This window comes from Alternaria novae-zelandiae (assembly GCF_023758075.1).
Source record: "Alternaria novae-zelandiae strain BMP 2774 chromosome Unknown scaffold_16, whole genome shotgun sequence".
NCBI classification, from domain to species: Eukaryota; Fungi; Ascomycota; class Dothideomycetes; order Pleosporales; family Pleosporaceae; genus Alternaria; species Alternaria novae-zelandiae.
The window spans coordinates 621,222-643,197 of NW_026056976.1; the positions used below are offsets into that span (position 1 = coordinate 621,222).

Genomic DNA, 21,976 nt, shown 5'->3' on the forward strand with positions numbered 1-21,976 from the left:
TGGCGTTCGGCTAGTCTGTAATGCCGAGCCGTAGGCGGAGATCTCTCACTGAGCCTAAAGAAAGTTTTCAAATACGGAATTGCCTTCTGTATGTAGTGCAGAGGCCATCGAGACGCGAACGGGCTGGTGTATTTCGAATCATCAACATGCACTCTAGCGTCCGTCTTAATCGTCGTGTACAGTCCAGTGGTCGTCATGCAACCCTGCAGATGAGACTTGTGTGAACCAAAGTTTTGGTGTATAAAGACTGTACCAATCATCATGCAAATGAACCCGTCTGCTTATCTCCAAACACCTTCTCTCTTGGGCCTGGGAAATTCACAATAGCATGACCCCAAATCTGGGGCGCATGTGCTTGGAAGACGTGAAAACAGGCAGTATAAGGACAGCAGATCAAGAAACTGGGTATATAGGTTCATCGCTCATTCATTTCTGTGTGCGGTCATCAATTTCGTGTACAGCCATTCCGGCCACTCAGCACCCATTCGCGGTGACAGCCCTAACAGCCACGCTATCAATCCTTTTTTTGTAGACGGTCATCTGGTGTTTCAGCAAATCACCGTATACAACCTTCCTCAACATCTCGTCGTCCACCGTTACTGCCTCGATATCTTCCTCACTTCTGCTTCCGACTCGCTGTCTCAACACTACCAATCGCCCCGCAGGTGACAATGTACACTGCGGTATTGGCCATGCAGGCAAGGAAGAAGAAGTCGAGTTTGTAGTGTTCGTTTGTAGTGAAGACTTGGAAGGCCTGCTAAGGCGCGGGGCAAAACCATACTTCGATTTCGGTTTCGGCGGGGAAGACCGCGAAGGGTCTAGAAGGCTGGGTTTAGACATCGATGCAACGGTCGAAGCAAGGTTAGAAGCCGCGACAGGTGCTGGACTGGCATAGAGCTTCAGCAAGCTTTTCAGCACGCTCTTGTCCGCTCGCGGTATCGGGTCGCCTTCGTTGATGAAGGCATAGAAGAGACTTTTACGATGTCGCTTGTCATCAGGCTTCTTCAAAGGATGCAGACTGACTGGTGGCGCACCGAACGTGACACAGTGCACGCGCTTGAAGAAGCTGGTCAGGTAATTAAGCTCAGAATTGATCTTTGTGCTCATCATGTGTCCGTAAAGCAGTGCCGCGACTGCTCCGCCCGCGGAGTGTCCGGTGATGAGTAGACTGCAGTTTGAACGCGCGGGGTTTTCTTGGAGCAAGACCTTCAACCGTTCTGCCACGGGCTTGATCATCTTCTTGGCCACGTAGAGAAAGCCAGCGTGGCACAGGTTTGACGGGTCGTCAAGAAACTTCTCCGGGCTGTGGGGTGCCGAGTTGTAGTTGACAGCCCAGTCCATAAAGGTCTGGCTTCCGCGAATAGCGAAGACGATAGTATTCAGTTCTTCCACAGGGATGGACTTGAGTACCATGGCTTTTGTGCCGCTACGCCAATCAGCAGGAATGAAAGTCTCCATTTCGGGATTCTTCTTCGTGCCTGGCGGCGTGTACGCCTTCTCCGAGTAGGTTGCGGCCAAGCAAAGTAGAGGATACGTTGGTAGATATACCTTGAAAGGCGGCAGATGTGGTGGTAATCGGGAGTTGGAGTATAGCCACACTTTGGAGAAATGATTCGACCCTTTATCGCTACTAGAGTGGGATTGCACTTCGTGTTGGCGTCGGCGTCTTGGTTCACCAAGAGGAGGGCTCGTTCTCTGAGCCTCTTCTTGCTGCTGCTCGCTGAACTCCATCATGAGGTCTTGTTCTTTGCCGCTGAAGTGATCGTCATCAATGCTGGTGATGACTGCGTCGAACTTCGAACTAATCATATCGTATAGCGCAGCTCCGCGACACAACGTTTGCATGCTCTTTGTAGCGACAGCTGCGGTGGGCCGCTCAATGCAGTTGGTCGTCAGTTTCGTGACACTCTTTCCAGCCGTATCGCGAAGATTCAGGTAGGATTTGGCGGCCATTCGGTCGAGACTATTCCATTGTTGTTCGAAAGGGCCTTGACCACGGGGTTCTTGGGGTGGCGGAGAGGCAAAGCGGATCGTTGATTGACTAGCGTATGGCTGAACAGGCTGCGGTGGCGGAGAGCCATATCGGTAACTGTCTTCTGGAAAGGACCCAGGCATCTGGCGATAAATGGAGTGCTGAGGCGGACTCGCGGCATAGCCATAGAGGGTCGGGGGAGGCCTCGTTGCTGCTGCACGCTGAGGAGAGGTCGCCTGGACCGGAGGCGCGTAATCTTGCAAGTACATGTCTGCCACTGAAGCCGAAACGCGTGGTTTCCTAGAAGAGGAGCGCGGCTTCGCAGTCTTGGACGAAGAGTGCGAGGACTTCTTCCTGCTCTTCCTCTCGACTTCGGTCGCCGCCATGTCGTCGCCCTAGTCTGTATACGGCTCTGCAAGAAAGTGAAAGAAAAAGTATAGGCAGTGTCGTAATGGCGGGGAAGTCGTGGGATCTGTTCAACGCGGTAATCGTCGTCGATGTCCTGTCCGCGACGTATGCCAAGTTTCAGTCATAGCCGCTGCGTGCTCCTGCGTTACGCTAATGAGGGTTGCATGACGGGCGTAGATCTTTGAAGCTCGATTCCAGATTGTGTTGCTTTTGTTGGGGAGCTCAAAGACGTCTGACAAACGAGGGGACACGTCAAAGGCCGAAGGAGTGAAAGGCTCTGAAGTCAGAATGGGCGCGGCCGGCTGTTAAGGGCGGGTCGATGCAGGCGCAAGGAAGCCGCGGTATAGCCACCGCGCTAGGCCCATCACTGGCTGGATACACAACGCTAGATGACAAGCAGGTGCGATTGGCTGCCTAGGATCTTGGCGCGTATTGGAGCGGTGGACATGTAGCCCTTCGCTGTCGGTGCATGTAGACCTCGTGACCGTCTGTAAACGTCGCGAAAGCCGAAATTGCGACCCTGTAGCGGTCTGCAGGAACAGAAGACGGGATTGCTATTTCTGATGTTCCAGCGCACATCCATCCCCACACCCCCGATCAACGGCTAACTTGCCACCACAGCGATCGGACGCCATCCTTGCCATCCACCGGGGCTTTGGAGTCCCGTTGCATCACCCGCAACTCATCACACAATTAGAGTTTAGACTTTGTTCTGACAGAAACTACACCGTCCATGTGCGCGTGTGGAACATGGTGCTACAGCTTCTACACTCAGCTATCTATCGTGCGCGCCAATGAAGTCGTCGTGTTCCTCTTCTGGCGTACCGAGTAACCCTCTTTCTTCGCTCTCTTCGTCGTCATCACTCTCCTGCCTAAGACCTCCTCTCCCCCCCACCCCTGCACCACCTTCTTCGCGCTCTTCGTCAACACCGTTCATTACGTACCACACGTCTTTTTTGGTAAGCAAGCCTTTCAGCATACCTCGGTCCGTAAACAAAACATAGCGTAGCCCAAGCTTTTGGAACATGGACACTGTAAGCTGAAAGCTGGCTCTAGCGTTGAGTGTGATGGGTGTTTGATCCATCCAAGGCCGAAGGTCCAGTGATGTTGCAGGATCAGAGAGCGGTTGGTGAGAAAAGTATGCTTCTGTTTCGGCGGCCAAGGTACGGGGAGGCGTCAAGGCAAGTTGGAGTGCGTACTGCAATTCGGTCCTGGATATGTAACCGAGGAGAAGTGCATCGCGGCTATTGTCTATGATAGGAAAGCCACGAAATCTGTGTTGAGATAGAAGCTGGCGCAGCGATCCGATAGTATGGCCAGTCGCAGTAATCGCAGTCAAGTCTTCGATGCGCGTCATTACATAACCTGCGCCAACATCTGGGATGCTGGAACCGTTATCTTCGCGGTTGTCAAGAAAAGGATAGCCTTTGAAGTGTATCCAGGACTCATAGATACCACGTGGGGAGATTGCGTCGCCAATCCATTTACTTATCATGACCGCAATCATGATAGGCAGGACATAGGTGAGCGCTCCGGTAAGTTCGAACATGATGACTACAATTGAAACTGTCATACGTGTCGTTCCGGCAAGTGCGGATGCGGCACCGACGATAGCGTACGTGCCTGGGGTTACACAGGGTACGTCTGGTTCGCACGATTTGAAAACGAAAAGCGTTGGCCAGGCCGCCTGAACAACTTCGACAGAAAGTCCCACAGCACGGCCAAAGAGTCCTCCGATGGCCATAGAAGGGAGGATAATTCCAGCAGGTATCTGCAGGCCGAAAGTAAAGCCCGAAAGTATTATGCCCAGTCCTGAGGAGATGAGTAAGAGTGCAATGACTCCTGTGTTTGCTTTGCCAGATTTACATAGGCCCAGCGTATCCTCGGCGAGGTCGGCGCATTCGGCAAATAAGATGTGTACGAGTTCGGACGCTTGAGCGCGCATGAATTTGATGGGGAAGTTGATGAGTGCTGTGACGAAAGATACGATGACCACCTCTGTCACGGGACCTTTGAGATACTGTCGGTTCTTGCGCCACTCAGCAACGCCCATGTTGAGCTTGATGAAGAAGCCCCCAAAGAGCCCGCCCAAGATTCCAAGGAATGCGAAAGGGACCAACTCGAAGTCATGCCATCCGCTATGATACGTGACTTGGTACAACACGAGTTTTCCGGTGTGGAATGGATTGCAAGCCTGCAGGGTGACAGCAGCGACCATGGCGCAGACAAAGCTGCTCCACATAGTTTTATCCGGGAAGTAATATGAGAGTTGCTCAAGACTGAATAACACGCCACCAATGGGCGCACCGAAAGCGACCGAGATACCCGCTGCAGCCGCTGCGGAGAACACTTCTCGTTTCCGTGCTATTCTCCTGTCAGTACTTGGAGACCAGAGAATGGGGAACCACGCTGACCTTCATTGCCGTTCACATTACCAAAGAGTTTCATGAAAAGGTTTGCAGAGCAGCATGCGACGTGTACCAGCGGACCCTCCTTGCCTAGCCACAAGCCTGACGCGACTGCGAGGCACAAGCCAACCGTTTTTGTGACCAGTGTCCATCCGCCCAGAAAGTGTCGGATAACGAAGCCGCCCAGGACCGTCTTGATCTCGGGTATGCCACTATGCTTCGCGTACGGCGAGAACTCGCGCACCAGAAGACTGGCGCATGCTGCAAAGAGCACAGAGAAGAGCACGAAGAAGACGTACTCGACAACATAGCGCCCTCCCACACTCCCAATACCCATGGCAGCGCCCCAGGAGTTCCAGTCATGACAGGCCTGCTCTTCCTCGATCCCCCAACAGCAGAAGCTCTTGTTCAGGTAGAAGCGACCGTCTCCATCAACATTGTGGCAGTATCCCGTCTTGAGGTCCGCAAGCCAGTCACTAGCCACATCGATGAAGGCTGCGATGCCGCCGCTCAGTATACCAGCAGCGACCAGGATGATCCAGACCTGGCTTGCGTCTGCCAACTGCTTGAGGTGGCCAAGTACGCCGCTGGCGCCGGTGTAGAGATAGCGCAGCCTCTGTCGTTCTTTGGCGTATTCGAAGATCCAGTCGATTGCTGTAAGGTCGTCGTAGCCGACTCGTCGCCCGGGCCCTTCGACATACCAGTCCAGCCCGTTTGCATCTTTGGTGTCTTGGAGGTGTTCGCCTGCGTTGCCAGGCGTGTCGAGATAGTTAAGTATAAGCTCGGTGGAGCCGTTCGGGCGGTGCGATGGTGGCTGGGGCGAAGCGCGGTTGCTAGCTGATCCGAGGGGTGAGGCGAGGTATCGCGAGAAGCCGAAGGAGGATGCAGACGGCTTGGGCCTGCGCTTGAAAGACAGCCTGGAGATGCGCGTTAGTATGGAGGTATACCAAGGGTGCTGTTTGCGCATACTGCTCAGGTAGGTCGCGTTCTAGTGGATCGTCCGCCAGCAGCGCCTCTTCATCGCTGTCGTCGTCCTCCACGACCGGCTGCTTCCCGTTGAATGTGCGCCTCGACGATGCTTCAGCCTGTCCATGGGACGACGGAATTGACGACGAGCTGGACATGCCCTCGACATATGCTCTTGTGTAGGCTGGGGCGCATTGCTCAAGCAACCATTACGTGCAGTGAAGGGATGTCGTCCCATTGCGGTATTTGGTGAGGCGTGGCTGGCGCTTGATCGCACACATGCCAAGGCCATTCAATCACATGCCAAACGAGCCCAGGCATCACCACCCGGCCACGTTCTCCACATCATGTCGTCGTAGAAATGCAACAAATTTACGTGTATCATTTCATTTACAGGTGAACTTTGCATCCCCTCTACTCCTGGTTGAAATCGACAACTGCCCGGCCAGCAATCTCTCCCCGCTTCAGCTTCTGCACCGCTTCGTTGAACTTGCTCAGCGGATACACAGTGTAGATGGGCTTCAACAGTCCTCGCTTCGCAAAATCGAGCGTCTTGTCTACGTCCGCCATGCTGCTCACGAGCGTACCCTGTACACTCTGTTTCCTGAAGCACATCTGGTTCGGGTCCACGTCGATGTGCTGAGTACCAGCCGGCGGCAACCCAATGCACATGACCTTTCCGCCTACACGGTTGCCCAGATAGGATATCGAGGACTGGTAGGTCTGCACGGCGGTGACGAAGACGCCATGGGCACCGATGCCGTCACACAACCGAACCACTTCCTCGCCTACGTTGTCGGTCTTCTTGAAATCAATAAAGTGCTCTGCGCCTCCAGTTTCCATGCAGAGCTTTTGCTTATCATCGCCAGTATCAATGGCTATGGCGCGCAGACCCATGGCCTTCGCGAGCTGTACACCTTGTAGACCGACGCCGCCGCCTGCACCAGGGAACACGGCCCAATCTCCGGGCCGCAACTGTGACTCCTTGATTGATGTGTAGATTGTCGAAGCAGAGCACATGATAGGACCAGCTATGTAGTCGTTTACACCATCTGGGACGAGGGTTGTGTAACGTTCGGGCGAAACGATGTACTGCTTGTATGAGCCGTCGATCATCAGTCCAGTCAAGACTGCCTTTGCACAGTAGCATTCGTTGCCGTTGCGACAAAGCTCGCATGTGCCGCAAGTGTCTTGGATTGGCTGGAAACGTCAGCGTATGTTCTTCTGGAAAGGCTCTCCCTTCGCATCGCTTCCTCCTCGATGCATGGGGACATGATGTACGGCCTGCTCACCTTATATCCAGCTCGCATTCCCGGCTTCAAGTTCTTGACCTGGTCTCCGACTTTGACGATGACACCGCTGCCTTCGTGGCCCGCGCATCGGACTCCTAAATCTGACATCTTGGGGAGAGCCCAGTCGTTGAGCATGAAGTGAAGATCGCTGTGGCAGATACCGGTCGCATTGAGCTTGATGAGTACGTCCGTGGGCCCTGGGAGCGTTGTCAACACCCGTCGATTCCCTGAACAGTGCTCGACACATACCACATTCTGGGACTGGAACATCCTGCACCTCAACGTGGAAATCTGGACCCTCGTTGACCACGACGCCAGCTTTGCATGTTTTCGGTATGTCAAAGGTTTGGATTTTTTCTTCTGTCATGTTGAGAGATTGGTAGTTGAGGAGGTTGGTACAAAGTCGATTAGTATGAAGGTGAACAGATCAAAACGGTGACAGCCCAACAACTAGAGAATGGTCTATACATGAACCCCTCAACATCATCCTACCCCTCATTTCATGGAATCGCACAGACTGTCCGCGCCGCAAGCTTCTCCAATGACGGAGTAGCGATTCACCTTGCGATTCCGCACAAGCCAATGGAATGCTAGCTAGACAACCTCGGTCTTGAACCTATGCCCAGTAAAATATGGATCATCATCAACGCGACTCAGTAGGCTCGAATCGTCTCTCACATGAGGGAAGGCGGGGGTTTCCGCGTTGAAGGAGCGAAGTGGGCGATTGTCGGAGCCGTGTACGTGTAGGCGCTTGGCCTTCCCCATACATGAGGCGCGTGTGGTGCGGGGTGATGTACGTGGGGTTGTCAGGCAAGTTAAGGTGGCGTGAGACCCATGTACATCGACTTCAGACTCGACTTCGGGCAAGCTTGCAACAACTGAGTTGTTTGACACGCAAGTCAATATGTATTGTCACGATGCAGCCTTTTCCACGCCAATGATACGAGGAGTTGCAAATCCGACGTTCTCAAGTGGCAAGAGATGGACGCATCAAACCATGTGCTGCTAGACGATGTTTCGGGATCGAAGGTCGTTAGCAGATTAGAATTCCACATAGTTCTATTTGCTGTCAGGCCCATGGATGATAGCATACCCGGTCGATCAGACGAGTTGGCGCGTCTAGCAGATTCCATGCATTACGCGATCTAGTATGGCGTGGCATCAGATGGCCTCGTCGGTGATGCGGTTGCTGCTCGACGGCTTACTCAAGGTCGGTGTCTGGCCTCGTCCAGCGCACCAAGCCGCCGATTTCCGCCATAGCTTCTTCTCGTCGTGACTTCGCGTCCACGAATGACAAGGCGAGTATTACCGTCATGGTAGCGGTTCCGAAAGCGGGGTCTAGAGGGCCCACATGCCGATCGAGGTCGTCATGCCATTGCGCGTGGCGGCGACAGAGATGCTGGCCTTTGACGAGAGCGTCTGATGGAGCGCGACGAGGTGCACCAATGAGACGTGGTGCGACGAGCAGCACCGAGAAGTGCGGCTGCGTGCTTGGGTGAAGTCACGATAGTGGGGCGGAGCTTCTCGTGATGCTAGGCAGGATGGAGCTAACAGATGCGGGGGGCAAGCCAGGAAGGTGCTGGCCAGATTGGTCGTGCTTATGAATGCCCCGCTACTTATACACCCAGAGCAACCCAGCAGCGGCGAGCGCAGTTTGTTTCCCTCAAACAGTCTCTTCCACCACACCCGACACCACACTCCATCATGTCCCAAAGCGAGTGTCCCGTCAAGAAGACGCCCAACGTCGCTGGCGCCGGCACCCGGAACGCAGACTGGTGGCCCAACGAGCTCAGGACCAACATCCTCCGCCAGCACGACCCCAGACAGAACCCTCTCGGCGCCGACTTCAACTACGCCGACGAGTTCAAAAAGCTCGACTACGATGCGCTCAAGAAGGACCTCAATGCCCTCATGACCGACTCGCAGGACTGGTGGCCCGCCGACTTTGGCCACTATGGCGGTCTTTTGTACGTGCACCCCCCAATTGGCCCTAGCTACTTCCTCTAACATGCCCGTAGCATCCGTATGGCATGGCACTCGGCTGGTACCTACCGCGTCACCGACGGCCGTGGTGGCGGCGGTGAGGGACAGCAGCGCTTTGCTCCCCTCAACGCATGGCCCGACAACGTCTCCCTCGACAAGGCCCGCCGCCTGCTCTGGCCCATCAAGCAGAAGTACGGCAACAGGATCTCCTGGGCCGACTTGATGCTGCTGACTGGCAACGTCGCGCTCGAGTCCATGGGCTGCCCAACCTTTGGTTTCGCCGGTGGCCGCGCCGACACGTTCCAGTCCGACGAGTCCGTCTACTGGGGTGGCGAGACCGAGTGGCTCGGCAGCGACGTCCGCTACGCTGATGGTGCCAAGGGTGTCAAGGGCCAGGGCATCATGGACGGCGACCAGCACAAGGTCGACAAGGACGAGACCCACACATCGAGGGATCTCGAGAAGCCTTTGGCCGCCGCACACATGGGTCTCATCTACGTGAACCCAGAAGGTAAGCACACCCAGCCGGCATTCTGCTCCTACCAATCTAACGCGCTCAGGTCCCGAGGGTGTTCCCGACCCCGTTGCCGCCGCTCACGACATCCGCACGACTTTCGGCCGCATGGCCATGAACGACGAGGAGACCGCCGCCCTCATCATCGGAGGCCACTCCTTCGGAAAGACACACGGGGCTGCTCCCACCGAGAACACCGGCCCAGACCCGAACTCTGAGGATCTTTCTACACAAGGATTTGGGTGGATGAACAAGCACGGCCGCGGTAACGGTCCCGACACCATCACGAGTGGTCTGGAGGTTACCTGGACCGGCACACCCACCAAGTGGAGCAACAAGTACCTCGAGTACCTCTACAAGTACGAGTGGGAGCTGGAGAAGAGCCCTGCTGGCGCGAACCAGTGGGTCGCTAAGACCGAGGACAAGATCATTCCCGACGCCTACGACCAAGGCAAGAAGCACAAGCCGAGGATGTTGACTACCGATTTGTCCATGCGCATGGACCCTGCCTACGAGAAGATCACGCGTCGCTGGCTGGACCACCCCGAGGAGCTACACGACGCCTTTGTTCGCGCCTGGTTCAAGCTCCTTCATCGTGACATGGGTCCCCGCTCCAGGTGGTTGGGCCCGGAGATTCCTAAAGAGGTGCTCATCTGGGAGGACCCCGTTCCCCAGCCAGAGGGCGAGATCATCGGCGAGTCCGAAATCTCAACGCTGAAGAAGCAAATCCTTGACGCTGGCATTGAGCCTGCTAAGCTCATCCGCACTGCTTGGGCTTCAGCAGCTTCTTTCCGTGGCAGCGACAAGCGTGGAGGTGCCAACGGTGCCCGCATCCGCCTTGCTCCCCAGAAGGATTGGGAGGTCAACAACCCCAAGGAGCTTGCCGAGGTTCTCAAGGCCCTCGAAGGCATCCAATCCAAGTTCAACGGTGGCAGCAAGAAGGTTTCTCTGGCTGACTTGATCGTCTTGGCTGGTACCGCTGCCGTCGAGAAGGCTGCCGGTGTATCCGTTCCCTTTACCCCCGGCCGCACCGACGCTTCGCAGGAGCAGACTGACGTTCAGTCTTTCGAGCACCTTGAGCCCGTCACTGACGGTTTCCGTAACTTTGGCAAGGGTACCGAGCGTGTCCGCACCGAGCAACTCGACGTCGACAAGGCTCATCTTCTCCGCCTTACTGCCCCCGAGATGGTTGTCCTCACCGGTGGTATGCGCGCGCTGAACGCCAACTGGGACGGCTCATCCCACGGCGTCTTCACCAAGCGTCCTGGCCAACTCACCAACGACTTCTTCGTCAACCTCCTCGACAACAACACCGAGTGGAAGGCAACTGATGCAAGTAAGGAGCTGTACGAGGGCGTTGACCGCAAGTCCGGCCAGAAGAAGTGGACCGCCACTCGCCACGACCTTGTCTTCGGTGCGCATCCCGAACTCCGCGCTGTCGCCGAGACATACGCCTCACCCGATAACGCGGACAAGTTTGTCAAGGAGTTTGTTGCCGGATGGGAGAAGATTATGAACAACGACCGATACGATGTCAAGAACAAGTCGGTGAGTGCACAATCGAGTGGAGCAAACAGGCCGCGTCTGTGAGAAGAATCACATGCAGTCACGGTCGCGTTTTCGTTCCCCTGTTTCCGCGCGTGTAACCTACCTTCTACTTTTCCTGAGTGGGTAGCATGGTGGTTGGGTTGTGTTACACTCGCTGACGTTTTCTTCACTAGACTTGAGTCTTGTCATTGTTTTTACATGAAGAAACCTTTGCCATGAGATATGAGATACCTAGGTAGTACCGTTGTGTCCCAACACACAGAAGGAATAAGACTATGATACAATGCACATTTACATCAAGAATGGATTTACGTGCTAATTGGGCGTGATTTTGCCGTCTTGACATTGGTTCTGGGTTGTGGTCTCACTGTCAAACACAAGATATTCATCGGAACAAACACGTACAGCAAACAAACACATTGATTCATTTGTCGACGCAAGATGAGGTTGTCGAGGTGGAAAGAGGAGAGAGAATGCTACATAAAACGCCAGCGCGCCCAAGCGCATGCTCTAACCCAGGTCATTAATCTCGTTATGCTCAACGCAGGTGTAGGAAAGTCCAATTCACGGCAACCCAATACCGCATCGCTATGCTCCTTCCGCGTTCGTCGTAATGTGAATCCCAGGTGTCGCAAGCTTGATCATCGTGCACTAGGCACAAGCTCATCTTGATGCTTTCGCAGCGTAATAGTAAGTCGCTGCACCAGTACCAAGAACAAGAGCGGAAGCACTGAAGCTTTTGTGTTAGCAATGGCGTGTCTCAATACTGTCATTGTGTGATGGAATTCGTACGAGGCAAGAGCGCCAAAAGCCACATACTCAAGGATTCAGGGAGAAAAGGAAACGGTGTTCGCTCACCTAGCTCGCTTCCGATCGCCAAAACAAGCAGTCATGAGGTGACCGACGGGCCCAAACATGACTCGGAAGAAATGCTGAAGAAAGTTCTCGTTGTGATGATTCGGTCGCTGTGCAAGTGCAGGCTTCGCTGCCTCGACAATCTTGTCTTTGATACTGACACCATCTACCACTGCGCTTGTCGCATCTTCTGATGTCTCTGAAGAATCCTCAACTAGTACTCTGCGCTGCCGAAGGTCAGAATCCGGACCGGCTACAGGGTGCGCACCTGCGGTGGTAGCCTTGGGCTCAGACGTAACTTGATCCATGGCAGGTTTCTCGGTGTTGACAGATGCGGTGATGGCATCTCGCAGAGCATTGGAAGCCCGAGAGACGTCTTTGGCACCGTCATGCTTATCCACACTTTCCGCTTCGCTGGACTCGTGGGTATGATTACTCGACTCGTCGTGTTTGGTGTCGACAGCGTACCCAAGTTGCTTACTCTCATCAGGCAGTGGGGTTGCGTATGGGTCACGAACGAACCTGGCGGGCGGACTAGACATGCGGGTAGTATTGTGACTGATGTACACGGGCGATGGCATACTGTCTAGATCATGGTGGTCCTCCTCTTCGTCGCTGAATTCGTCTTCAGGTACAGAAGCTAGCGAGGTGTACGATTTGACAGGTACAAGATCGACAGAGGAGCACGCTTGAGATAGAACAGATGGCTGGGGAGAATGTGGCCGCTCGTGCATGGATTCATCTTCGGGAAGATGCATGCCAATTGTCGCTACACGTTCCAAGATTGATTGACGGCTAGTGGGAAATCGTTCCAACGACGGATCGTTCAGGTCATGATCTTCCGCATCTGATTGTGGTAGCCTGTGGGGAAGATTGCTTCCTGTTCGCCCTCTAAAGAAGTCGTGTCGGCCAGCTCCGCCGAACAGTTCTCTCGCGTTGTCCGTCTCGTAACCAAAAGTCGGTTGCTTGTCCAGAGAAAAGGGGGTATCGTCCTCTGAAAAGACAGACCCAGTGCTACTGACAGCAGATGCTTCGCGTTCATGGGGGAGGAGAGGTGCATCGCCCTCTTCATTCTCAGCGTAGTCATCCTCGTCGTCCTCGTAGGCCCCGTAGTGACATGGCTCCGAGATTCCCGAGTTATCACTCTTAGTAACGATCTCGCTTCCCCTATAATCCGAGAAGCCACTTTCATGTGATAGCAACGGATACCTGTCGAGTTCGTCCTCGTCATTTTCAGATTCGGTTGGAATTCTGCCGTCATCATGGAAGCCAGTCTCGTGAGGAAGGAGAGGAGCTCCACCGAAATCATCGTCATCGTCATCGTCGTCGTCAGTTTCATGGGAAAAATGCGGACCGTCGCTCAGCCCCGCTCCGCCATTCTCGAAGCCCGTCTCGTGGCTGAGTAAGGGCGCTAGATGCAACTCGTCACTGTCGTCAGGCTCCGAAGGTGTATCTATGGCCTCTCCGGAACTAGTCTGGTCTGTCGATGATGGCGCAGACTCATCGTCGATGATTATAGCGGGAGCGATCTGAGGATCATGATCCGCTCGGAAAGACTCATGGCGAAACAATGGAGCAGCATCGCCATCATCAGACTCTGGCTCCGTATGGGACCCGGGCACGATATTGAGCTGGTCTGGCAAGGAATCCGCGGCTCTCATGTCATGCGCAGCCTTTTGGGCGGTCGTAGCGCCGGCGCCGAAGTCATCTCCATATGCAGGCCGACGGTCAGTCTTGTCGACTACCAGAAGAGGAATCTCGGGTGTTTTCGGAGCTGCTGTCTCGACTGGGGAGTCTACCTTGGTTCCCTGAAGGCCAGGTTCTGAGTCGGCAGCGCGTTTAGCAACATGTTCAGGCAGATGGGCGTAGTGGGTTTGATCGTAAGCTAGCTGCTCCTGGTTTATTGTACTGTCTTTGCGGTCCTCGGGCATCTTTGAGGGATTCCCGGGGGAAGTCTCTAGGGCGGCTGTGTTGGTGGTAGCTTCGGACGCTGGGCGCAGGGAGGTGCTCTCGCTGGCAGGCTTGACGTGGACAAGGTTGTTGCGAATGCCCTGGTCGACGGCAGCTGCGGAGAGTCAGCGGGACAGTCGACGAGGACGTAGAAGGACATACCGGTTTCTTTCGACTCGTCCAGCACCCAATGGTCCTCGCCGACGCGGATCTTGTACTGGTGGCTGCCTTCAGCGACGCCAGTGAACTCTCTGCTGAAGATGAGGTCGCCCGAGGCCGTCTTGTCGTGCAGGGGCTGCATCTGCACCAGCGTCCAGTCGTTCAGGGAGGTGGTGACATAGACGGGCGGCTGCACGCCCGGCTGCGAGAAGGTGATGGTCGCGCGGGCGGCCATGGTGCCGTCGAGGGTCGGGTTGGGCAACGGCGGGGGTGGAGAGGGTGGAGGGAGCAGGGTGGGGTATGCAGGATGGCTCGCGTGCCTGGCAAGCCGCGGCGGGTCGTGGGCGAGGGGAGCGTCTACGGGCAGAGGAATATGGTCAGTGGTTGAGGATGGCGGTATGCTAGCAGGCCACAGAGGCCGGGGAGACTGGTGAGAGGTGTAGGCGGACATGCAACGGGGCGGGAGAGGAACAGGTGTGGTACAGACGAGGGGAGCATGCCAGCTTACAGCGCAGTGACGCCAAATGTCGTGCCAGCGACCCGAGGCAGGCAGGCAGGCAGGCAGGCAAGTGTCGAGGCAGGCGGGCAAGCGTTGAGGCCGCCTCAGGGCAGGAGCGGCTCGCCTGGTGGGTTGCGGCTTCCCTGTTCCGTTGGGCAACACGCGCAGGCGTTGTGGCTGCGGCGGATGCCTCTGCTCTTCGCCCGCCCGCCTGTTGGAGCCTCGATGCTTTTCGTGCGGTGCTGCCAGAGTGACGTGAATGCAACGTCCAACACGCATCAGCGCTAGCCCGCCCGTAACCGAAACCAGGCTGCCTCCGCGGCGATCCTCGACCTCATGCTCCGGGTTTCTTCATCGCCCGCCATCTGATCGTCGGTCTGCCCAACACCCGAGCAGCGCAAGCAGTGACTAGGCCCTTGTGAAAACCCCCCTGAGACGTCCAAGAAGACGTCTATGCCATCGTCACCAGCCACACCGGGATAGCCCGTCGGCCTGGTGCACGCGCGCGGCCAATTACCGTGTATCTCAGAAACACTCGAACCATTCGTTCAGCCTCCCGCCCACGCAACCCGAGGCCATGTTCTCCCACAAACCTCCGATACCATTGTGCCGGGATCGTGGCTCCAAACAAGGTTTCGAGATGCGCGCTGCGACAGGGCTTGCCGCACCATGACCACGCGACAACCCACAGTGCCGATGCCGACAAGAGGCATGCACAGGCCGCGTGGCTCTTTGTGCACCGTTTGATGTGCTTCTGGAAGGCAATCTTAGTTTCAACAGCGCCGCCTCAATAATGCCGTGCCGAGTCTTGCAACGTGCCCATCGCCCTGTCGCACTTTGGGTGTCGTAACTCGTCCACGATGTATTAGATGTGTGTAGGTCCCGTCTGCCAGCCTCTAGTCTGGTCATCATCCTTCACTTTGCTTTTCGCTTCCTCTTCTCCAGTCGGGCGTTTGGAAACCTTGCGCCGTCGTAGCATCAACTCTCGTAGCCCCATGTCAAACCTTCGGACATCGTATAGCTCAACCAGGTACCGAACTCGCAATGGGGCACATCGTATACGTCGCGAACGGGCGTGACCAAGGGCCCGTCATAGGCCGAGTCAGTATGGCCATGTATACCGTCGCTGTGGCGTTTGTGGCTCTTCGGCAAGCACCCATCTTCGCCACGAGCAAATGTCGTATTGCTAACAAAATGTAGATGCTTCACGCGCGGATACGTTGTCAAGAAATTCGGCCTAGACGATCTCTTCATCGCCATCGCCGTTACCCTCGGAGCCGCACAGACTGTCACCATCATATTGCAAATCGAGCATGGCCAGGGACGACATGCATCAGAGCTTCACGTGGAGCAATTCGACGAGATGCTCATGGTATGTTCAACACACCTTGTGACACTCGACTTAGTACTGACAGTGGACTAGTACCAATGGATCAATATGCTCATCTACTTTGTCGCAAATTGGTATGCTGCAACATCGCTCTCGACATCAGCTTCCAAGATTAACTTTATTGCAGGGCGGTCAAGATGAGCATCTTATCTCTGTACTACCGAATCGGCTATGGAAAACAGGGCCTGCCATGGATCGTGCAGTCACCTGCTGTATGGACAGCGGCCGGCTTTATGACTGCCTTTAGTTTCTCCGTCTTCCTTGTGAGTTTCATGCCCGTCTATCTGTACGAGATGCACAACTGACATCGTCCGGAGGCTCAATTGTTCATCTGTACACCAGTATCACGTGTCTGGGATATCGAAGCCCAACCCGATGGATGCATTAATGCTGCCATGTTCATGGTCATTTCGGGTGCCATCAATGTCGTCACTGATATTGTCTTGTTGATCTTCCCGTTGCCTTTGATATGGGTGATCAAATTCAACAAGAGACAAAGGAGTAAGTCGACGTCTTTATGTCTCTATGAACGCTCATTGTTGACCGTCCCTTCAGCGGCTCTAGCAGTCATTCTCTCTATCGGCGTCATCCCGGTCATAGCCAGCACCATGCGCCTTTGCGAGATTGTCATGTCGGACAGTCCCATCAGACCAGGAAGTACATGGCAAGAAGTCGATTTCAGCTGGTACGCCTTCGCCTAGCCCGTTCTCTTTACTAGTAGCATTTTCTGACAAATGAACCGCAGGGGCTGGTCTTGGGTTCCAGTATGGTCCCAAATCGAGGTTGACATTGGCATTCTGGCCGCCTCTCTTCCCTCACTGTCCCCTTTACTCAAACATGTTTTCCACTGTCCCGCTCGAGCCACCACACCTTCCGAGGTACCCACTCTACCAGGATACCGCGGGAGTTGGGGAGAAAAGAACCTGGTCAGCATGGACGACGAAGACGATATCGAGAAATCGCCATGGGACTTTGCATTACCCGAAGAGAAGAATGGCGCATTCGATTTCGATGTGGAGAGGAGATTGACCGTTACGGAGATTGAAATGGGAAAGGCTATGGATATGGGGAACAGTTACTTCGATGATACCGCGTCGGAGGTCGAGGAGAGAGAATCGGTAGGTAGACCGAGTATAGGGGTCGCAAGGACGGCGGATGTTCATGTTCTGTCTCGAACCGGGGTGCCGAGGCTAATAGAGTATAAGAAATTATGACATTACGTTACAATGTTTGCCCTGTGGCCCATAGCGCACTATCTGTTGGTTTGCTGGCATGTACCTTATGTACGTACCGATGCTTGCTTACAACTGTTTGCAGCAAGCATGCTTGCCTTTATAGGCAGTTCTCATCTCATGTTAGAGTAAATCATCAATTCATCTCATATCTACTCACATCCAAGACTATCTGGGATGGTTCAGGGATGGGACCTTCATTTCTCGTGGTGCATCATGTTAGTGTAGTCATCAGGTGGTATACAGGGTGTTAGTACAAGTCATCTACCGTCAAAGGGCTTCCGACGCTTCACCAGCGTCCGAAGCTATCGAACGCGGAGCTGAATTGAGTAGCTGGGTCGCGTCAGTCACGATCCTCGTCATCATACCGTATGCGTGCGTTCACTTACCGTACCCACTCGTGACAGCGCATTCGCTCGCCTCAGCTTTCTCCATCGCTTTGGGCAGCCACTCCCTAATCTTCTCTTCCCTGTTGTGGTGACTCGGGTGCGTGCTCAGTATCTGCGGCGGCCCCGCCCCACCAGCCTTCTCCATGCGCGTCCAGAACTGCATTGCAGCTTCTGGTCGGTAGCAGCCCTGCGCCATCATCAAGAGACCAATGTAATCGGCTTCAGCTTCGTGCTTGCGGGAGGCGGGCATGGAGAGGAAGAGGTCGAGGAGCATTTTGCCCGAGTAAAAGGAGACATCGAAGAGAGATAGGGCGAGAACACCGAGGAGGATCAGAGGCGCTTGAGACATGCGTTCACTGTTCTTTGGTCAGTGCATGCTTCATCGGTCCGAGATAAGAGTACCAACGCAGTGTGATGCGCAACCACATGCGCAATCTCATGTCCCAGCACGGCTGCAATGCCATCCTCATCCTTGCACAGAGGCAGGATCCCCGTAAACACAAAGACCTTGCCCCCCGGCGCTACAAACGCGTTCTGTTCCGGAGACTCGATGACGGTGACCTCCCACTGCAAGTCTTTCAACCCTTCGCCCTCGGCATACGGCAACAAACGCTCCAAAACCCTCTTCACCTGCTTCACCCGCGAATCGCTATCCGGTAGTATCCTGCCTTGGTACTCTTGCCGCACTTGCTCTACGGATGACCGTCCCAGCGCTTCTTCGATGCCAGGCGAGATGATGTTGAAGCGGCGGCGACCAGAGACGGGCACTTCTTCGAGATTGTACAGGTAGACGCCGCCAGTGCCCACGCTGATCAGACCGACGTCACGGTAAAACGTTGGGCGGGCAGCCCAGCGAAATAGGAGACCGGAGAGGCCACCTGAGAGAGAGTTGAACCGTTTGTATTGCTGGCCACTGCGACCGAGTTGCTGGTAGGCACGGGATTGTGGAAGGCTACGGACATGCTGGAATGAGGGTTGATACGTGCGAGGTAGAGCGCGAATGGGTACGAATCGCGGTCGTATCCGGTACATGGCGGCGTTGATGTGGTGTTTGGGTGAGGTTTGGGCGAGCTTTGGCGATGAGATGGGGAAGGTGACGTGCATGCCTATGAACTCCGCGGGAATGCCAAGACAGCCACGGTTCGCTCCAAGGTCGTCAGCATTGGTCATGTTCGACTTGCGTGACGATCGCCTGTCGGCCCAACAGACGGACAGGAACCCCAGTTCACATAGCGCAGTGTAGGGATCTATTTAAGAAGATACAAAGCCGTTTCACCTACTTCTCCACAGGCTCACAGGCGTCATCTTCCATCGCGTATCGACAGGCTTGGAACATGGAAAAGTCGTAGCTCAATACGTTGAGCTAATACCGGCGATCCGCAACGTTCCCGTCGTTTACTCGCTCAGTGTTTCCAAATTCATTTCGGGATGCAACTTAAATGATACTCCTAGCTTCCGTCCAGATTGAAGTGGCCTTAACAAACAGATCGGACCTCGGGAACATCGAATGATGCGGCTACAACACGGTCACTTTACAAGAGGAGAGCTAGAGGAACAAGACTTTGAAGGTGGCAACACGTCGTATATATTGTCGCAATACTGTCGCTGCTGACAGCTTTTCGCATTGCACTGTAGTGGTGGTACTTGCTCCTTCGGCTCCATCTTGCTCAAACTATACGTAGGCATACTCTACGTGAACTTCAAGGACGCAGGCATCGGGCTTGTAGGGGACAGGCTCAGGGAAGGGAGAAACCATTGCCGGAGAGGTTGAGCAAGGCGTCTCAGCAGCAGAAGACTCAGCCTTAGTAGGTGTAGCAGACGCAGTGACCACGGCAGACGAGGTAGGAACGACGGCAGAAGACTGGGTGACGGCCGCACTGGTAGCGGAAGAGGCGGCAGCAGAGGATGATGAGCTGGTGGCACCGCACGACGCCAGAGGTGCGACGCTGTCGATCTTGGAGACGACCCAGGAAGAAGCATCGTCGGTGTAGAGCTCAAAGTAGTTCAAGTGGTCGGCCACAACGTTTCCGCCGGCGCAGACTGGGTCGCCGGCAGCACAGTAGGATCGAAGGACGGGTGCGTAGCGATTGAGGCGAGCGAGATCCTCCGGCTTACGCCCGTTAGACTGCTTGTCGGCACCGTCAAGCACATTGTAGGGCTGGTTGGCGGTATGCATCACGTCTCCCCAGAGGAGAGCCGCGGCGACTGAAACATGTTAGGAAGGACATTGCCGTTATATCGTCGAAGTCGCTTACCCGCTTTGCCTGCAGCAGAGTTGTTGTCTAGGCCGGTCGAGACGAATGTGCATCCACCCTATATTGCAGTACGTAGTTAGCACATGCCTCACGGGTGCCCGGTTCTCGCGTGATGCTTACCGGTCCTCCAAGCACATCTCCGGCCACGTGAGCTCCCTCAGAGTACCCATTCACCACAATGTGCGAGCAAGGGCACTTCTCGTTGAAGGCGGTGATCTGAGAGATACCATTGCGAGCGCCCTCGGCAACTTGGTTGCAGTAGTCTCCACCAAGGGTTACATCAAACTGGATGTCAATGTAGTCGCAGCTCTTGCCCTGAGCAGTCAACTTGCCGCAGGTGGCTTCGACGAAGGGGAAAGTGCGACCGTCATGGTATGGGGCGTCGTTGCCACGAGCCATGAATATGACCACATCGGCACAAGTTGCGTCGAGCTTCGGGGGCACGGTTTGCGCAGCAGCGAGGGCGGAGAAGGCGCCCAGGGCGATGGTGTTGCGAATACTGAACGACATGATTAAGGATTATGTTTGTATAGTAATGTACAGCGATTAGAGAGTGTGGAGGTGGAGACCGCAGGTAGGGCTGGAGCTGCAAAAAGAACGTGATGGGCCTTTTAGGGGTACCTGGGGTATCACATTGCAGCAAGAGGGGACAGCTTTAATACATGCAGTATACGAACACGTTAAATTTGATCGTTCACCTGGGCGTCAGCATCGCTTACGGTGGAGACGTCTATACGAGCCTGTTGTGGTTCCATCCCTTTTGCCCTGCATAGGTGCCCGAACAATCGTTGCGGTTGCTTGCATCCTCGAGCCACAATCTCGTTAGAGGATTACTAGAAGAAGAAGCTACCAACAGCTGCGTTCTGTTGGCGTTAGTCCTGCCGGTAGCCCAGCCATAAAGGGATAGAACAGCATCAGTGCCACCGGGTATTCTGATATCTCGGCAACCCCTACAAAAAGCTTGGTACTTGAGATTTGGATAACACGGCAGTACGACAAGATGTATTCGTACATCGGCATCCCGTTGTTCTGCACATGGTGGGTCTCGATGAACGCGTTGCTTCTCAGCTAGAAGATGCTCATGTCACAGCAGCCGTGGTGACATAGCGACGTATCAGAATAGAAAGCGCCTCGCGACTAACGACGGCGCACAATCCTTGTGACTATGGCGCCTGAGTCCCATGAGTCTTTTGGCGACTGAGCCTATGTAGACGCTGTTCACGACTCGCGTCTGTACCTACCTTACAGTTCTCCGTCGTAATAACACTCCCATGGCAATCGGGGTTTCTTCCAATCATGCTAGTCGAGGAGTAGAACTTTCAAATATTGCCCAGCTAGGTCTTTCCAGGGATCTTGCACCTCATCCCACGACTTCCAGTGATCAACGCGCCAATAGGATTGCGATCCTTGAATAATCCAGGGGAACTGATCCCGCTGGAAGATAGCATCCGTTGCCGAGCCTGGAGATTCCATTTCTTAAGTTTGAGCATCTCGAGACTACTGTTGAGGCATCCATCAGAAATGGTAGTAGAGTGCTCTGGTCAGACATAGAGCGGAAGCGACTTGCAAGACCACGGCCCTCGCGAAGGGTTTAATTCCAATCACGTCAACGTACCGTCGAGACTCACAGACTTTTTCGTCCCCTTCGTGTTCGAACAAAATCTGTCGTTTTTGCTGCCTCTAGAACGACTTAGTTTTCTCTTTCCAAAACGCTCTCCACGCAGGGTCGCACTGAGACTTTTTCAGTGTTTCGTCGTCGCGTTGATAGTACCGTCCCCCAAATGCTGTCTCAGGTGCGAGTTCCAGCCCAATGCGATGAGAAAAGGGAGTGGCGTACTAGTATCTATCAATCACACACCGAAAGAACTCGGAATATATCACCAGTTCAGCTAGCATCTAAAGCTTGACCAGATTTAGGAAGAAAGCGAGATATTTTAGCATCCGCGAGCACGACTCTTGATAGCTGTTTTTAACCAATTTTTGGACCGGCGAGTTCTCGTTCTTCTTCGAGCCATGATAAGTGAACCCTAATGGTCGCGAAGACGCACCCAATGTACTATCAGCCGCAGTTCTACTTTGTAGAAAAAGAGTAGCGTGCATACTCAAGTGTTAAGATTAAGTAGTAGTAGTGGTACCTAGGTAGTACCTAGTAGAGC

At 54.6% G+C, this 21,976-nt stretch overlaps 8 protein-coding genes across 8 annotated transcripts; 2 read left to right on the plus strand and 6 right to left on the minus strand.

The window, feature by feature from the left end:
• Positions 1-474: 474 nt before the first annotated feature.
• Positions 475-2,358, minus strand: J4E88_007701 (uncharacterized protein; the record flags this gene model as incomplete). Its single annotated transcript, XM_049401317.1, has 1 exon — positions 475-2,358. One exon carries the CDS (start codon positions 2,356-2,358, stop codon positions 475-477), a length of 1,884 nt encoding a protein of 627 aa, XP_049253001.1.
• Positions 2,359-3,155: 797 nt separating this feature from the next.
• J4E88_007702 (uncharacterized protein) lies at positions 3,156-5,755 on the minus strand (the record flags this gene model as incomplete). Its single annotated transcript, XM_049401318.1, has 2 exons — positions 3,156-4,744; positions 4,795-5,755. The coding sequence occupies 2 exons, from the start codon at positions 5,753-5,755 to the stop codon at positions 3,156-3,158; spliced, it is 2,550 nt and encodes an 849-aa protein (XP_049253002.1).
• A 413-nt stretch (positions 5,756-6,168) lies between these two features.
• Positions 6,169-7,413, minus strand: J4E88_007703 (uncharacterized protein; the record flags this gene model as incomplete). The annotated part of the gene is made up of 3 exons (XM_049401319.1): positions 6,169-6,954; positions 7,047-7,243; positions 7,296-7,413. The coding sequence occupies 3 exons, from the start codon at positions 7,411-7,413 to the stop codon at positions 6,169-6,171; spliced, it is 1,101 nt and encodes a 366-aa protein (XP_049253003.1).
• A 1,337-nt stretch (positions 7,414-8,750) lies between these two features.
• J4E88_007704 (uncharacterized protein) lies at positions 8,751-11,133 on the plus strand (the record flags this gene model as incomplete). Its single annotated transcript, XM_049401320.1, has 3 exons — positions 8,751-9,013; positions 9,065-9,540; positions 9,590-11,133. The coding sequence occupies 3 exons, from the start codon at positions 8,751-8,753 to the stop codon at positions 11,131-11,133; spliced, it is 2,283 nt and encodes a 760-aa protein (XP_049253004.1).
• An 812-nt stretch (positions 11,134-11,945) lies between these two features.
• Positions 11,946-14,290, minus strand: J4E88_007705 (uncharacterized protein; the record flags this gene model as incomplete). Its single annotated transcript, XM_049401321.1, has 2 exons — positions 11,946-14,011; positions 14,059-14,290. 2 exons carry the CDS (start codon positions 14,288-14,290, stop codon positions 11,946-11,948), a joined length of 2,298 nt encoding a protein of 765 aa, XP_049253005.1.
• A 1,439-nt stretch (positions 14,291-15,729) lies between these two features.
• J4E88_007706 (uncharacterized protein) lies at positions 15,730-17,303 on the plus strand (the record flags this gene model as incomplete). Its single annotated transcript, XM_049401322.1, has 8 exons — positions 15,730-15,734; positions 15,755-15,926; positions 15,978-16,018; positions 16,072-16,207; positions 16,262-16,445; positions 16,500-16,629; positions 16,690-17,062; positions 17,283-17,303. 8 exons carry the CDS (start codon positions 15,730-15,732, stop codon positions 17,301-17,303), a joined length of 1,062 nt encoding a protein of 353 aa, XP_049253006.1.
• A 162-nt stretch (positions 17,304-17,465) lies between these two features.
• On the minus strand, positions 17,466-18,597 carry J4E88_007707 (uncharacterized protein; the record flags this gene model as incomplete). The annotated part of the gene is made up of 3 exons (XM_049401323.1): positions 17,466-17,509; positions 17,566-17,921; positions 17,972-18,597. 3 exons carry the CDS (start codon positions 18,595-18,597, stop codon positions 17,466-17,468), a joined length of 1,026 nt encoding a protein of 341 aa, XP_049253007.1.
• Positions 18,598-19,237: 640 nt separating this feature from the next.
• On the minus strand, positions 19,238-20,330 carry J4E88_007708 (uncharacterized protein; the record flags this gene model as incomplete). The annotated part of the gene is made up of 3 exons (XM_049401324.1): positions 19,238-19,770; positions 19,821-19,878; positions 19,941-20,330. The coding sequence occupies 3 exons, from the start codon at positions 20,328-20,330 to the stop codon at positions 19,238-19,240; spliced, it is 981 nt and encodes a 326-aa protein (XP_049253008.1).
• Positions 20,331-21,976: the final 1,646 nt, after the last annotated feature.